Raw genomic sequence first — 17,538 nt, 5'->3', positions numbered from 1 at the left:
CACTGTGGTATCTCCTAATGGGTTTCTTGCCCAGTCATGACGGTCTTGGTGCTCAAGGCCATCCATGAGCCCAGCCCTTCTCCTATTCGACCTCACCAGAATGTTGGAGGGGGGAGGGGCGATCACTGTTCTGGGCTCAGAACCCAGCACGAGCCCTAAAGGTGGTCATTAAGTATTGGCTAAGTGAACAAATGAAACAAAATGGGTGATGGAACAGTGGTTATTTCTAACAAACGGACTGAGGATCCGTGGAGGGAGGCCTCACTTTCCATACATCTTGTGTGGATTGTGTGGATTTTTGTTGTTGTTTGTTGTTGTTGTTACTGCAAAACCAGCAAGGAAAGTGTCCAGGAGGAAGAGAACTTAGAAGCTTCTCCCCAAGACGTGCACAGGAACAGATTGCCGGAGGGGCCTGTGGGTGGGCGGCACAGAGCCCGCCCGGTCCAGGCGGCCGGGGCTGGGGAAAACCACGGAATCCCCCGCACCGTGCTCCAGCATACAAAAGGAGAACTGGATGCGACATGAAGACATTAATCAGAGACCAGTGAAAACAGAAATTGGTTTTCAAGTCAGTTTCCAGGCTCCTTGTGAATTATGTTAAAGTGCTTTATCAAAAGCCTTGGGAAAATATATGCCAAAGGTAAAAAACAAAACAAAACAAAACAAAAAACCACCACATTGAAAAAAGTCCCGGCTGTGGGGATGAGACCCAGGCTGTGCTCTGCGCCAGGTGGGGTTGCTGAGGCCCTGGAAGGGCGATCAGGGCAGGGGGGAAGGGAGACAGAAATGGCACAGGTGAGGAAAACAATAAGCCATAGGCCGTCTGAGTCAGCGCACACTGGAAGTCAGGTGGGCCCCAAGCACCCTTCCTGCAGCTTGGACGTCCAAGGCCGTCTGTGCGGGGCCCAAAATTCTTGCTGCAGCGGGAGGCCACGCCTGGCCTCTGAGAGGAGGATCGTGTGGGGTTTTGGGTCCCCCCCAGCGGTCATGACCTGCCTGGTTGAAGGCAGCTGATCAGAAGAGACAAATGACTATGTATGCCCTGGCTGGCTTCAGTCCACGTGGCTTACAGAGGTGACACCCCCGTTGGGCAAGGCGTTGTGGTGTGGTGGGTCCAAGGGTTCAACCGCACCTCTGTCCCTTACTGGCAGTATGACCCGGGAAAGGCATGGAACCTCCCCAGCATCCCTGGGTTTCCTCACCCAGAAACAAGGGTGGTTAGTGGTAGTAGCCATCTACAATGGACCAAATGTTTGTGTCCACCAAAAATTCATGCACTGAAGCCCTAGAACTCTCAATGGGAAGGTATTAAGAGGCGAGGCCTTTGGGAAGTGGTTAGGTTAGGAGAGTTGGAAGCCCTGATGGAAACGGTAAGTGTCCTTATAAAGGAGACCCACCCGAGAGCTCCCTCACCCCCTCCACCATGCGAGGACATGGTGAGAACGGCCTTCTATGAACTAGGAGGGGAGCCCTTGCCAGACCCCACATCTGTTGGCACCTCGATCTTGGGCTTCCAGCCTCCAGAATTGTGAGGAACGAGGGTCTCTTGTTTAAGCCACCCTGTCTGTGGTATTCTGGTATAGCAAGCAGAACAAAGTAAGACACCATCTCGTGGACTGTCGTGAGTGTGGCATGAATGGACACATGCAAAGTGCTCATACAGAGCCTGGGAAGGTCTATGCCCAGCACGTGCCAGTGGTCATGAGTACTACAGCTGTGGGGGGGCTCTGACAGGGACCCAGGTGACCCCAGCCCAGGCCTCATGTCTCTCTCAAGCAGGAGGATGTAAAAAGAAAATGAAGCAGAGGCTCCTAGAACAGAACACAAACAAGCCATCTGGGGATGAAACATGATTTCTGCAAAGGGTTTTCATGGCTGAGAATTTACTGAGGTTCCCTGAAGGGGAAACGAGTCATAGGAATTAGAGGGACACCAATGGACATATTTTACTCAGATGTTCAGATGCTTCTGGCATATTTGCCATGACTCAGGAATGGATTAGAAAGAAAGACCAAGATGGGGGAAGGGACCCCAGTTCCGTGGAGATGGGTCAAAAGCATTTGTTCGGGGAGGGAAGCCAGCCCCATTCTCTCATAACATCTTTATGAAGAATCTGGAAGGGGAGCTGCCCAAGCCGAGGGGAAGCATCTGAGTGCTCCCACTGGATGACATACAAACAAGTACGAGGTAATGCATTTGTATATAAATAACACAAACTGTTTAACTAAGAGTAAGAGCTCGGGGCCCTCTGAGATGTTCCAGGAGCAGCCTGCATGTTGTCACAGATGGTCCTCCTGGGAAGATGGATCCCACAAGCTGTTTGTCCACAAAGGCTAATAAAATGCCAAGCACCACCAAGAAGGACGTGGGAGAGAAGGCCTCGTCCAGCTGGAAACTACAGTGTGTCCACTCCCGGAACGCTCTGTCCAGCTCTGTGCCTGGACCTTTTATCTTGGGCCAGACACAAGAAGGCCTGTCCGAGTCTATGCCTATGGAGTTCATCTTCCCAGTGGGCAAGATAGAAAGCAACCCTCCAGGAGTATGCGGTGGATGTGATGGGGACACGGAGGACATGGCAGTATGTCTCCCAGAGAGGCACCAAGAAGGAGTCATAGTAGCCCCGAGTCTGTCCACGGAGCCTCTGCTAGTGGGGCGGACAGGGCCAGAGTCCGACCTGGGAGAGAGCCCGTTTTCCTTGCTGAGGGCTGGGGTTTGTGTGAGTCTGGCAAAAAGTGCACTTTTCCAGTTCCGCCCCTGTCCTCATGTGGGGAGCCTATGCCAAGTGTCTACTGAACATCCCCATGTGTGGTAACTGCTGGGGAGGGCATGGAAGCTGAGGCTAGAAGTCGGTCCTGGGGCCGGAAGGAGCGCGGCGTGAGGACGGAGGTGGAGGGCGGCAGAAGTGGGAAGGCGGGAGGGAGACGGGGTGAGAGGGATCCATCGCAGCCCCAGAGGGAAAGGGCCACCCGCCTTCCTGGCATGGCTGATCTGGCCGGACACACAGGGGCACGGGGCAAGGTCAGTGGACTGGTGTGAATGCTCCCACCCCCCGCCCTGCCCACCCTGTGAATGTAGCGTGTGTTTTATTCACCTGCCGGCAGGCATGCGGTGAACAAATACTTACAGTTCTCTGCCATTTCCTGACATTTTAAAGCCACCAAATGGTGCTTGTGCGTAGATGGCATTATAACAGTTGATCCTAGAGGAAGAACGAAAGATGCTCACGATTACCTGGGGAAGACCCACCGGGTCATGGGTGTCCCGGCTCTCAGGGGCTTGAAGCAGACGGTTGCCTAGAGCATGACTTCTCGTCAAAGTTTTAATAATGGAAACAGCGCATCTTCAACTTCTGCTTTCTTATTCTTCCCCACCAGAAGCTAAAATTTGAATATTCCTAGCCATAGAGCTTTTCACTGGGATAGGAGGGAATGTCGGGGTGAGAAGAAAGACGAGGGAAACTGTGGCACGGGGGAGTAAGATTTAGCTTTGGAATGCGCCAGACCTGACCTCAAAGCTCTCCCGCTTCTTGGCCCTAGGGATTCTGGGCTTGCTACTCAGCCTCTCTGAGCCCCGATTTATATTTATCAGCATTATCATCTTTCCAGGGAGGATAATGTCATCTGCAGGATGACCGGTGAAGCGGGGACTTGGGTCCTCCCTTTGAACAAGACCATGCACTGCTTTTAGAGTCAGAATAAAAAATAAAGGTGGAGGGAGTGGAGTCCAAGGGGCAGCACAACTCGGTGGTCAGGAGCAGGGGTACCGGAGCTGGCCGGCTGGCTCCGGACTCTGCTCTGCCACGTGCTACCCGTGTGACCCTAAGCCAATCACCCAGTCTCTCTGTGTCCCATGTCCTCCCCTGTAAAACAGAGACAATGATGGTGCTTATCTCAGCGGTGGTCATGAGGACGGAGCACAGCTCTAAGACAGCCCTTGGCACAGATGATGTGACTGGAAGCTGTCTGTCCGTAGAAGGGCCGTGAAGCTAGCAAGTCAGCAACTCAGGAGAGCTGAGACACACACATCTGCTACTCACCAGACAGTTCCAGACTCCAAGGCAGAAGCCAGCTTCAGGGCTTTGTCGAGGTTTTTTGTGAACACGGCTGCCGTGAGTCCATATTCAAGGCTATTTGCCCTTTTTATCACTTCTTCGATATTTTTGAACTTTAGTATTGGCTGCACCGGTCCAAAAATCTACGAAGAATTGCAAGAAGGTCAGTGAGAGGTGCGTCCGAAGGAAGGGCATCCGCTCTGAGCCAGCACTGACTTCGTTTTACCCAGAGTGCTCACACGCACGAGGAATGAGGGCTGGGGACAAAAGAACCTCCAGAGATCTTTTGAGCAACTTGACGGTTGACATCCGAAGGGAAGGATTACCATTAAACCAAACTTAAAATACCAACTGAAAGCATGTTTCAGGCTTCTCTCTCTTAGTGTCATCAGGGCTTCTGAGAAGCCCCAGCCCTCTGACGTGCACACAAGACAAAACTTCGCGAGTTTTCCTTGGAAAGTTATTGCTGAGGGTGTTTGGGGGGCACAGCTGTAGGACCGTGTGCCCCGACCTCTTGGTGGGACGTTTTCCATCAACGAGGACGCCATAAAATGTCTCCCTAAGAACTCCCAGAGGAGGGAGGGAGGGAGACACTGTTCCTTGCTGTGTAAAATAAAAATAAAAACCCCATAAAAGTCTCTAGGGGAAAGTCTATAAAATACCCACACAGGAAGTACTCAGCAGTGATTCACTTTCTCTCGAGTCCCAGAAGACCACAGCCCAGGGTCCAGCCACGCGGGACCCTAGGTGGGAACAAGTGTCCATCCGGATTAATGGTGAGATTGAAAGACAAAGTTAGAATCCCACTCCTATGGGGGTCTCCTCAGTTTCCACCATTTTCAAGGATGTGCCTGATGGAAAACTTCAAAGAGAATTCCAGCCATGATATGTTCTTTGAATGAACACACCGGTCATTTCAGTTCAGTCTAGGGGCCATGAAGGCAGCTTTGGGCCGTGAATCCACTGGTATAGCCCACCGGTGGCAAGAAGCCTCCATGATGGGCCACCCCAAGGATGTGTTAGAAGACAGAAGAGGGCGTGTCGCTCCTCAGAGATGCATGGAAAATGGGGGGTTTAGGACAAACTCTACTATACAGTGCTTGGGGTTCCCAAAGGCAGGTAGACAAGATGGCTTTTCCCAGGACCCCAAAGGAGAGGAAGAAGGCCGTAGGAGAAAGGAAAACACTCCCCTCACAAAGACTTCTGGGGTCCCTGAGCCCTAGAGAAGACTTCTGTGTGTAAGACCCACTCCTTTCACCCCCCGTGCCCCACAAGAGTCCCCTTGGGATGAAGCTTTTCCTGCAGCCCCCAGTACCTCCTCTTTGGCAATGCGCATGGTGTCAGTAACTTCTGAGAAGACAGTGGGTTTGATGAAGAGCCCCCTGTCTTCCATGGCTGAACCCCCACATTCCAGCTTGGCTCCCTCCTTCTTCCCACTCTCGATCAGATCGAGGATTTTGTCGAACTGCTTTTGGTCAATCTGCAAAACACAAGGAGAAGTATAGCTTGGATGGTAGCTGCCATCTGATGGGTCCAGTGGGCTTTCCCATGATCAGCTGTCCCGCCCCCAAGTGGTCTTGCCAAGTCATAATTCATGGGACAGATGTGCCTTGCATGCAAATATTCCTCCGATGCACAAGTCTAGGCTCTTTGGAGCAGGGGAGAGATGGGGAGATAGGCTCTCTTCATCCTCCCCGGGTGTACGGTCTGTTCATACCACTGCCCTCTTCCATGCTGTTAAGCAAATCCATGAATGAAACAAGATCTGAAGTGGTCACTTTGCTCTCCCAACTCTTTGCATCCTTCCAGGGTTGCCAGGTTTAGCAAACAAAACCACAGGGCACCTAGTTAAATTGGCATTTTTGAAAGACAATGAAAGACTTTTTTAGCATAAGCATAATGTTTGGGATATGCTTATGCTAAAGTCTTTCCTTATTTGGGATATGCTTATGCTAAAAAAATCTTCTTTGCTTATTTGAATTCCAATCTACTGAGTGTCACGAAGGTTATCTGGAAACCCTGCTCCCTTCTCATAGGGCACGATGGATGAGGGTGCTAGTTACTGGAATTGTCCATCCATGGTGCGGAGGAGAAGGGAGAAGGAAAGCTGACCATCTTACCCAGCCGCCCTGGAAATAGAGTGGCATGAGCTTGAAGGTGAGATGGATGAACTTTCCTTGTTGGTGAGGAGCCAGATCATCAGGAAGCCTCTGCCTTCTGCCACCTTGTCTAGGGATCTCCTGAGCCAGAGTGCACCCTGTACCCCCTGCCTAATTCTCTGCTTATAGACAAGGCACTCAACCAAATGTCAAAGGGCACCCTTTGGGGGATACTGTGCTCAAGGGAAGAAGTGCTCTCCCCATCCCCAGTGGCCCTTCTTTCGGAATCCATAAGTGCCCTGTTCTTGACCATGACCCTGTTGCTAGTCCCCTCCCTTTGGCTGAGAGAGACAGAGTTTTGATAGGTTTGCTCTAGTTGAGCTTTTTAGATAGAAAAACTGGTTTCATTAAAATAACTTTAAATAAAATTAAAAAAAACAAAAACAAAAAAACAAGCAAACCCAATGGTGTATATTTGGATGCCTGTCTGTTCCTGAGGGGCAGGCTAGCTTTCTCAGAACCAGTGGGCACAAACCGTACAAGTCACCGGACCAGTCATCTCCTGATGTGTGGATCCAGTGTTGAAATTCCAAGTTGGATCCATACCTCACAGCTTGTACCAGCATAAATTCCAAACAGATCAAAACTTTAACCGTGAAAAATGGAAGTTTTCAAATTCTCTCATGTGGGAAAAAGCCTCTCTAAACATGGGGTGCTGATGGTCTTTTTATGACGTGAAATCCAGAAACCAAAAAGAAAAGATGGATAAACTTGAGTATGTTGTAAAGAAAAAGGCAAAGCCATCGTGTTAACAAAGTCAAAGGCAAAAGCACAAACTGGGGAACACCTGACGAGTCATATCATAGAAAGGGAGCTAATCTCCCTCAGGTTTCAAGAGTTCTTGGAAGTGTAAGAAAAAGGACCAGTGATACAAGAGAAAAATAGGCAGAGCACATGAGCAGTTGATAGACAAGATACTACCCATGGCTTTTAAACGTGATAAGATGTTCTGCCTTAGTCATCATAAGACACACATGCATATTAAAACCAAGTGATCAGATGGGCATCAGATGGGCAAAATCCATGCTCTGTCAGTACGGCTGGAGAAACAGACAAGCCCATACGAAGCTGGTAGGAACATAGGTTGGTTCTTGGAAGGAAGGTACTTGGAAGGTAATTTGGCAACACTTAGAGACATTACAAATGGGCTCCCACTCTGCAATCCCACTTGAGGACTGTGTCCCACGGATTTCCTTGTGCGTGTGCAAAATGATGTACTCTGTGACATTGTGCATAACCGCACACACCCACGTCTTTATCAGAACATGTTATCTGAATTCTGGTGAATTCGTACAGCTGAACTCTATTTACATATGAAAAAGAATGAGGCAGGTTCTCATGACCCGTAGTGTGGAAAGCTCTTCCAAGTTTCTTACGAGCGCACAAAAACCAAGGTGTAAAACAGGATAGCTATCACAGTTAGTTATCTTTTGGGTAAAAATAGGGGAAATGAGAATACATATTCATATTTGATTATATATCCATAAAGAAGTTCTGGAGGGATACGTGAGAAACTATGACCATGGATACCCATGGAGGGGAGATTAAGAACTAGGCTTATGAATGGAGCGGGGAGGATGGCAGAAAGCCTTTTCTCGACTGACCTTTCTATGTGTTCTGGGTTTTAACCCCTGTGAATGTACCCCCACCTAAAAAAGTGATTCAAACAACTCCACTGATTCTAGTAATATCTCAAGGTTCTCTCAACTTCTCTCTGGGTGAACCAAGTCTTGGGTTAAAAGTTCCAGGACTGCCCTTTCCTCCTCCCCGGAGGCCAAGAGGGCTTGTAGGGCTTCACCAAATACAGGTCCTGAGTGGCTGTGACCATTTTCTACCTGTGTGTCCTGGGGGCAGTGCTGGGTCCCCGTGGAGAGCCTGCATATCCAGACTCCACTCTTCCTGATGAGTCCATGTGAACACATTGTCTCAATCTAATAATACCCTAAGAAATGTCCACTGGTGCCTTCCAGTGCTGGAAGGAGAGCCTTCCAGAAGTGAAGGATGAGGCTGGGCGCACCACCAGGGACAGAGTCAGACAGACCCCAAAGGACAGGTCGGAAGCTGCACTTGGCTCTGCTGAAGAGGGCATCGGATCCTGCCCCCACCAGGTGGCTTGCGCAACGTTTATGCGCCTCGTTGCTCAGTTGCCAAATAAACCTGAAAGATTCTGGAGCGTTCGGCTGGCGACTGCCTGCAGTGGACACTGATCTAGGTCAGTGAGCTGTTTTATAGGCAGGAGACAGACAGGGCTATTTAGACAGCTGTAAATCCTCTCTGAGTAAAAATCTTATTACCGTAGATGAAAAAGCACTTTGGGAGAAAAAAATCCAACAGCGTCCTAAAATAATATGCTGAGGTTAGGCGGCTTAAGTGAGCTTTCAAAAGGACTTTTAGCTGCAGCATCAAAAGCACCGATGAAATCAACACCCATTCTGCTTGGATCTGCTCTCTTGGAAGAGATTTCTGTATCTGGCTTCAAAAGTCAAGCCTGGAGCCTTGGAAAGAAACTTATGAATAATGATGGGGTGAAAGGTTTCCTTAGTATGGGATCAGCTCGCATATTTCCCACGGAGTCTGGATTAGCTTTACAATCACGGTGGATTTGATAATGGCTTGTGGCCATGTTTGCATTCAGACCGGAAATCCAACCAAGGCCACTAGACAACTTCGTGTCACTGGCCACTGGGTTTGGAGTTGAGGTCTGGCAGGGTGGGGAGTTTTGGCCACAAGATGGGATGCTTCTCTCCACCAGGGTCACGTGGCATTGGAGCCACAGTGCATGTGGGCCGGGGCAAGGCAAGGATGGGCACGGTGGCCAGAAATGCACCTTTTCCACGTGGTCCTCCCCCTTCCCCAGCCAGGACATCCCCATGGGATGGTCAAGCAAGACCTGATCGACATGGCCTGAAGTCATGCACATTTTTGGCCACCTGGATCAGGGAGCCTGTCATTGAATGCTCCCCCCTCCCCCGCCTTTAAAAAATAAAGACTTATTAGGTGCCTTGAAATATTCATAATATTCATCCATTAAAATACTCCCATTTTCTAGACAAGGAAAGTGAGGTTTGGCAGGAGCTTGGGCCTTTCACAAAGTCACAGAGCCAAACTTGCGTGGCTTCCCATGGAAACATGTGGTGCCAGTGCCACGGGAAAGCAGCGAGCTCCCGGGATGGACACAAGTAGGTGAGTCTGGACACGTGATTTGCAACTTTGTGGCTGGGGCAGGACTTCGGCTCCAAGCAAAGTGGGTTGCTGTCGAGCTCCATTTCAATAATGCATGGGATGGTCAGGCTGCCCTCTTTTAAATATTTATCCATCTGCTGCACTGCATAATTAGTAAGAAAGTGATACAGGATATGCCCTTTTAAAGAGGTTATTAAACCTCTTGGTTATGATCATTTTCATCATCCCGTGGTTAGTTTCGAAAACCAGGCCTCTGGAGATGTGTTCCTCCTGTCCAGAGATGCAGCCCTGTTCCCTGAGCCCTCGGCACTCCCTCTCCACTGGGATTCTTTGGTTTCTGACGGTCACCTTGTCCTATAGCGCACGTGAGCTCCAGGGAGGGCCTGGAGGCTGAGACTGTGGGCTCGAGGTACTTAGCCTCTGCCTGTATTTCGCTGCCTTTTGGCCAAGGTTACAAGCCCTCTTCTGCAAGGAAACTGGTCAGGTAAGACAGCCTCTGCCTGAGTCTCTCCTCTGGGGATCCTGGTGGCTCAGAGACTGGACGGTCCTCTTGGCTGGAGGGTGCAGGCATAGGGCCTTAGGAACTGGGAATGCCTCCCTCCTGCCGAGGCCCTGAGCTTGGCATTATCAGCCACAAAGAGCAAAGCCTCTGTGTCCACTCCCGCTTTATAACCCCACCGAGACCCGATGGGACCTGTACTGTTGCTGGTGTCTAAACCAAAGCAAGGGGCAAGGCGAGGCAGCCTCCCTTCTGCTTTGAGAGGGACCCTGAAATCGATCGAAAAGCACTAGGGCTGTAAGGGGCCAGGGCCAGAGCCTGGTTCAGCCCCCTGCGGGTTCTGACACATCAGTGGGTTACCTGCGGCCCCTGTTCCGTTCTGACGTCGAAGGGGTCTCCGATGGGACGCTTCTTGGCGTACTCCACGCTCCGCCTGACAAACTCTGCGTAGATCTGCTCCTCCACGAACACCCTGGAGGCGGCCGTGCAGCACTGACCTTGGTTGAAGAACACTCCCTGATGGGCGCACTCCACGGCCAAGTCCACTGAAGGGAGGGGGGAGGCGGAGGCAAGAGGAAGCCATGAAGTCGTTAGGGCAGGCCTGCTGACGGCCGCGACTCTAAATGCCCGCACCAGCAAACAGGCCCCGGAATGGCCACGTTTCAGAAGTTAATTTTATTCCCGGCATTTCCCAACAGAGAGGATGGGCAAAAGGAGCGTGGGGTGAAATCAGTCCCCCCCCCCCGCCCCAGTGCAGGACTTCTTTACTCTGCTGAGGAGCACAGAGAGTTGCATTCCCTGGTTCACCTGTTCCTGGAGCCCTCCCCTCTCCCTTTTCTGGAGGACCCACGTTCTATAGAATAAACCTTCCGTAAGCCCTGATGAGGCCAACTGGTGAGAGCTATTCCACCTTGAGTTTCCTTCACTATCAAGTCCTATTAAGTCAGCTTCTTTTGCTTATTAAGTCTTATTAAGTAACATTAACTCCACGTAGGACGTATATATACGGGTTAAAAAGAAAGCACTGATTCTGCCCCAGGAGGTCTGGATCTGAACTAGACAGCGGGCATCGAGTTAAAACTAGAAGGGTGCTTAGTAAGGAAAAGCTTCGGGGCCGTGCTTCGCAGTGAAGAATGCTCAGTGGGCGTGGTTCCTAGCGCTCCACGGTGAGCTGGTTTGCCTGCACCCCTGCCGCCCTCCTACACGCACACGGCAGCTTAAGAAATGCAGCTTTCCTTTGCACGGGGCAAAAAGCATCCCTGCGGGGCACGGGCAGGCGATCCAGACACCCAGCACCGCTCTTGAGCACCTCGGAGGAACGCTGCCCTCCGCTTTGAGGACTGAGACATTGCTTTCGAGCCGGGTCTTCCATAGAAAGTCCCTGTAGTAGCCGATAGCATCAAAGGATCTTGCCCGCCCTGCACCTGTCCCCTTCTCTGTGCCAACTTAAAATGGCCCCTTCTCCAAAAGAACTAATTTGTCTCCTGTGCCCTGATGGGAGCCAGGGGTGGTGGCTGCAGTCGGTGGGTCGGGGGATGGGGGCACGTTATCACTGACATTATGCGTGGATGCCAGTTTTGTCAGAATTGGATTCTGTGGATTGGCACTGCCCGGAGGAGAGGCAGGACATGGCTCCGCAGGGCGTTTGTGAGCCTTTTAAAAAACCAACCCCCAAACAGGAGGGAGTTTTGGGTTTTAGCTGCAGTTTTCTTCACTGGTGGGGAGAGAGGATGAGCTGAGGTGGAGACCGGTCGCCCAGATATGGTGGCACAAGAACGGGAAAGAGGGGTGCAGGCTCTTTAGGACTGGAGTTGAAGACCCCAAATGTGGCAATGCCCAGAACTGCTCTATGTGGTTCCAGAGACCAGTAGTGACACCAATGATGCTTCTACAAGGGAGCACCAGCCCAGGCGACAAAGGAGCAGTCCGTCTTCCTGCCCACCTTCCTTCTCCTTCCCTGAAGCTTACTTCCTCACCCAGGCCACTCACTCTCCTGTGGAAAGCCAGCTTCAGAGACAGGAAGTGATATCAGTCCTTTACACCTTAGAAAGAAATTGTGCCAGGGTTGTTTTTCTCAGGGATATTTGCAGCGCCCGCCTTATCTGAGTGTGGAATGGAAAGCTTTGTTCTCCATGAAAGGGATTTCTGGCCCCAGGGGACAGGTGGGGAGGCTGTTCTAGAAGGTGCTTCAAGGTACCTGGGAAGTACCTTGGCGGCTGACCCTGTCCGCAGGTGAATGAATGCCCGATGTGGCCCCTTCTTCCTTCTTCTGGACATAGCATACATACAAGAATAGCATACAGTTTCATGAAGCTCTAACAAGACACAAGCGCCCCCAAGCCACTGGGCGGGGGTTGCTTGCCCAGGGAAGAGGTGGTGGAGAGAGAGACAGGACCCAGATTAGGGGGGTATGTTGAAGGGTCCGCTGCCACTGTGCTCTCATTTGTCAGGAAGGAAGGGACATCTCGAGTTTCAGAGACGCAAAAAGCACCATAGGAAATACTGACTGGGAGGGGGGAATGATTAATGCTTGTGAGTGGGGAGCACTTGCCCTGTTCCTCCCTCTCCTGGCCGTCTCCCTGCACAGGGGACTCTGGGGAAGGTCTGGATCTGCTCCTCATGGCCCCAGGGACGGGGACCGCAAACTTAATCTTGAAAGGCAGAGACAGGCAGCCTCTCGGCCCCCACACAGGACACGTTTTTTCTCCAAGGCAGCTTTCTATGAGCAATAAGGCTGGTGTCTTGATCTCCATCTGCCTACTTACGGCCGGACAATCCAAGGTGGGAGAATCATCGCCATTTTGTGTGTGTGTGTGTGTGTGTGTGTGTGTGTGTGTGTGTGTGTGTCTCAGTTGGTTCTGAGCTTGTGCAAGGCAGCAGGGAGAGACTTATGGACTGTCTAAGCCCCAGCGATGCCCAGAAGGGGAGAGACTCACGGTCAGCATCAGCACACACGATACAGGGGTTCTTCCCCCCAAGCTCCAGTGTCACCCTCTTCAGATTGCTCCGAGAGGCAGCTTCTTTAACCAACTTTCCAACCTTCAGGATAAAAAAAAGACCAGATGAAACCTCAGGTGGGGCCAGACCTGGCCGGGACGTTTTGGACAAGCTGAGGGCCCCCCTGCCTCTCTGCCTAGGTGCCTTAGGCCTCTAAGGCTGCCTCCCCACCCCCTGGCCTCTCCTGCGTCTCCTCATGGATCGGACCTTGACATCACTGGAATCCTTGGTCCGAGCTGCTCCACTTACAGGGGCGGAGTGCGAGCCCTGGAAGGCCCAGCAATGTGCCCATAGCCACACAGCTGGCTGGTGGCAGAGCCTGCTCCTCACTGGTCCTGGTGCCTGTCTCTCCTGGAGGCAGGCTGGCCCAGCTAGTCTGGTAAAGGGCTCGAGGGGACCCAGGGGTGGCTTGGGGGACGTGGTTTCGCGTGGCTCTTTGGTATAGTCTGAGAGAACCTCCAAAAGTTATGGTAATAGGGGAGCTGACCCTCAGGAGGAGAAGGAGCCAATTCTCCCGTAACAGACTCAAGACCGAGGCTTCCCCAGGGCGAAGGGAGGGGACCGGTACACGGTGCGGGAACAGGACCCCTCACCAACCTCCTTTGCGTACCTGGAGGGTCTCTCCTATCATTCCACGCACTGCCAGAAGCGAGGCCTGGCCCATCACACAGCGGGCCCCACAGACTCAGAGCTGGGGAGAGACTCTCAAGAGACCAACGTGCACACAGATGCTTAGAGCAGACATCTAGCCAGAGGCAGGGCTGGGCTCTTCTCGGGCTGAGGCTGTTTCCCCAAAACTAAGGTGCGAGCGCATTTTAACAATTGGCCAGCTCCCAGGTGATGGACTGAATGACATTTGGAATAGTTCCACCGTGACCGGGACTGTCTCCAGAGAGCAACAGAAGCAACACCAGTCTGCCACGGGCTGGCGATTCCTTGTGGGGCTGAGGTGTGCTCTCAGGGCTAGACGCAGCAGGGGTACCTAGGGTGGGAAAGCACCCCATCCCCTTCTGGAGATGCCTGTTGGCTGAGCAATCCCTGGGACCACAGAGGCCACCTTCTTGTCCCTGAGGTTGGCTGCCCAGTGAGAGCACCACCCCACTGGACCCATGGGCAGCCCTACGGACACCTAGAGAAGGGGATTCAGGAGTCTCTGCAGAAACGGGATGAGTCAGCTGTTGGGGGAGAAGGCAGCTCGGGCTCCTGGAGGGACTAAATTTGTGGGGAGATGGGGACACTTGCTGCTTGGGAAGCATTTATTCAATTCTTTCTCAAGCACAGAATAAGATTAGAAATAATTCCACACAGAGCTGTGTGTCAGGGCAGAGGGGGAAAGTGTTCCTCTCCCTTCCCCCTGTGCCCCAGGACCTGCACAGAGGTGGTCACGGGACGAATTTCTTGGGCATCCTTACAGACCATTTCTATTTCTCTCCACGCACACTTTTCCCCGTGGGATCATTCTGTAGCTACTTTCCCGCAGCTTCCTTTTTTGTGTGTGTGTGCTTCAACCACAGACAGCGGGCAGTTTTCCTTATTGTGATGGCTGTAACACCCCGTATAAAATGCATACAGTATACTGGAAGACGGGTCCTGGTGGGCTCATGAGAACCTCTCTCTGACTAGTTGCTTTGAGATGGAATTTCTGAATCAGAAGTTTGACACTTTCAAATTTGGGATCAATAATACAATATGGCCCTGCACCTTGGGACTGCTGTGGGTGAGTGGCCCGTTGGTTTCCCACAGCTTCCATTATACCAGATATCAAGTTTTACCAATCTGGCGGACAAAAGAACTCATTGGTCAATGAGTTAGGTCAGGCTTACTGGACATTGGGTGTTTCTCTTCTCTTAATTACCCACTGTCCCACCATTCCGTGTCCTTGCTTTTGTTTTTGCTTTTTTTCTTTTTTCCCTTTTCCTTGAATTTTGGGATATTATGGATTTTAAGCCTTGGGGAGCTGCATAAATTCTGTTTTTCTCCCAGCTTGCTATGTATCCTTTAACTTCGATTATGATGTTGTTTGTTCTATGGATGTTTTACATTTTTATTTTATCTTATCTACCAATCTTTTCTTCTAAGGCTTCTGACTTCTGTTAGATATTTATTTAGTTTGGAAACTGGACCAGTGACTTTATTTATTTCCTTTTTTTTTTACTGATTGTTATGCACTGAAGCGTGGCCATACTTAGGATAAATAAATCATAGTTTAGCTGCTCAAAGGAAAAGTTCCCAGGTCTTGGATCATACAGTGGCTGCCACGTTGGCTGACAGCCGTGAGGAGGGTTACCTCTGTGGACCCCGTAAAGGCAATCTTGCTGATCTGAGGGTGAGAAGAAATTGCTGCTCCCACCGTGGGCCCAAATCCTGGCACGATGTTGACCACTCCTGGAGGGAATCCGACCTGGATGGAAATCGAGGTGGCATTCAGAGGAGGAGAATGGATCACACAGATGTCTACCATAGACCATGCTCTGGCCGACAGAGCCAGGGCTGTAGGATGTCCCCCTCATTGGGAAGCCAGGGCTAGGGTCATTGGGAAACCAGGGCCCAGTGTACAGGCTGGGCCAGGGTGAGGCATACATACACCCTTCCTTCCAGGCAGCACCTCATAACCCAAAGCCTCTGAGCAAAATGGCGGTGAACCTTCACAGCCCAGCTCCATTCTGTGCATGCGTGTGCGTGTGCATGTGTGTGCATGTGCATGAGTATGGGTGGATCTATCTACACATATGTATTCTCAGGGAGAAGAGAGATACCTTGGTTACATCCTCCAAGGCTCAGAGGCCCCTGCAAAATATCCTCTCCCTGAGCTTTAGCTCCCATTTTTTAAACCTGTCCCATCAATGTTCCAAATGGCAACGCGGTATCGCTCCCTCAAAGCTCCACCTTGTTGAGCCTGGGCCGTGCCCAGAGCTGGCATATCCTGAGGCCTCTTTATTCACCAAGAACACCACAAATGAAGGCGGTGGGGGGATGCTATTTAGTGAACAATTAATAAATTTACCATCTCATGCGATTAAAACAGATTATTTTAGAAAGGCAAGATTTTAGGACGCAGCGTTCGAGTCTTTAGGTTTCCTCGGTGCTGTGCGTTCATGGTTGTGATTTTAGAATCTGTCAGTCTCATTAATATGAGGTAATCATGTCCTACCTCCCCAGTCAAAAGAAAACTGGGAAACGGGCCAATTCCTGGCAGCTTCAGCCTAACTTCTAAGCAGTAAGGGTCCTGCTTCCCGATCATATTAGCCCCCCTGAGAAGTGACACGAATGGATCTTTCCTCCCATCCCTTTTTCCTTCCTGTTTCTTTTTTAACCTCTTTGCAACACACAACCTGGGCTCGGCAGGGCTGAAGCATGTTGCCAGGTGTGTCTGGAAGGCAGTGTTTCTTTGGGCCACTGGTTTCCCAGCACGGTGGCTGCTGGCGGTGGGGGCGGGGGGATAGGGCAATGGCCCGAGTGCGGGACACTGGTGAGGAGGCTCGGGTAATTGAGCCCGGCTTGCTGCAGCCCCCTCAGTGGGAGTTTGCAAGATGTCCCCTCCAAGAGAACAACGGGCCACTTCCTACACCACAAATGCAAGGCCCGGAGAACCTCCAAATACTTGGCTCCCTCTCAAGTGACCTTCCTGCAAATTCTCCAGACAAAACATTTGCTCCTAAACCATGGGTTTGAACCCATAATAAGAGTTAAAGTCTTCTCATTAGGATCAGTGGGAGGAATGGAGGTTCTTCTAGCTCAGTGACCACAAGCCGGAGAAAGAGAGCGCACTTGCCAAGTGAAACACAGGAAGCCATTCCCTTCCCACTCAGCTGTGAGCAGGCTGGCCCTGTCACGCACGGCTCAGCTCGACAGGGCAGCTTTATCTGGTGACGGTGGCCTGGTTCCTAGGAGTGGGGATGTTATCAACGACGCATAATATTTTCTTTCTTTTTCGGATGCCTTACCTCTTTGATCAGAGAGCCCAGATAAAGGGCAGTGAGGGGGGTCTGCTCGGCCGGCTTCATGACAACGGTGTTCCCACAGCAGAGAGCGGGCGCCAGTTTCCACACCAGCATCAGCAGAGGGAAGTTCCACTAGGGACAGAACATGGAGGAGCTTGGGGGGCCCCGATCCACCCCGCCACCCTGTCCCAGAGGCCCAGCAATGTCTCCAAAGAGGATATTTGCTTTGCATGGTCTGGATTTGGGGCGTCAGAGGTAATATAGGAGTGTGCAAAGTTCAGACCTGCATTCCTGCCCTGTGCTTAATGAACTGCATTCTGGGAGATGTTAATAAGTAGTCTTTGCAAAGAGGATTCTGCTGTAGGCGCCCTACCTTCTCTTGGAGGTTTATAATGCCATCAACATGTAAAAGGATCTGAAAAATACTGCAGGAATAAGGCCCGCCTCTCCTAAATTCAGATGTCACAGGATCTTCAGAATACATCCTAAGCCCCCACTGAATTGCCGTTCGGCGAAACTCATGTTGGGAAATGGCGTTTCTTGTCATCTTTCAACTACAGTGGCAAGGATACCTGTGACAAGGAGCCTAACAAGAGGGAAGAGCCACTGAGCGTTCACTCCGTTCCAGGGGCTGTTCCAGCCACTTCACAAAAACTTAACTCATTCGATCCCTACCAACCCATATGAGATAGTCCTGTTATCACCTCC

At 51.2% G+C, this 17,538-nt stretch overlaps 1 protein-coding gene across 2 annotated transcripts in view; it reads right to left on the bottom strand.

The window, feature by feature from the left end:
• The window catches only part of ALDH1A3 (aldehyde dehydrogenase 1 family member A3), a 36,868-nt gene that overhangs the window by 4,471 nt on the left and 14,859 nt on the right, over positions 1-17,538 (bottom strand). The window contains exons 6-12 of one of the 2 annotated variants that reach the window (XM_025893136.2): positions 16,834-16,962; positions 15,177-15,290; positions 12,829-12,931; positions 10,253-10,437; positions 5,367-5,531; positions 4,037-4,194; positions 3,125-3,199 (exon numbers count right to left, since the gene is read on the bottom strand). In XM_025893136.2, coding sequence (XP_025748921.1) covers positions 3,125-3,199; positions 4,037-4,194; positions 5,367-5,531; positions 10,253-10,437; positions 12,829-12,931; positions 15,177-15,290; positions 16,834-16,962 — 929 coding nt within the window. The remainder of the gene's footprint in view (positions 1-3,124; positions 3,200-4,036; positions 4,195-5,366; positions 5,532-10,252; positions 10,438-12,828; positions 12,932-15,176; positions 15,291-16,833; positions 16,963-17,538) is intronic. The other variant, XM_073882505.1, reaches the window with a different exon arrangement.

Source organism: Callorhinus ursinus, unplaced genomic scaffold (genome assembly GCF_003265705.2).
Source record: "Callorhinus ursinus isolate GAN/ISIS: 27379988/994484 unplaced genomic scaffold, GSC_fseal_2.0 scaffold47, whole genome shotgun sequence".
Taxonomy (NCBI): Eukaryota; Metazoa; Chordata; class Mammalia; order Carnivora; family Otariidae; genus Callorhinus; species Callorhinus ursinus.
The sequence above is the reverse complement of the archived record's forward strand: the minus strand, read 5'-3'. Positions and strand labels throughout refer to the sequence as shown.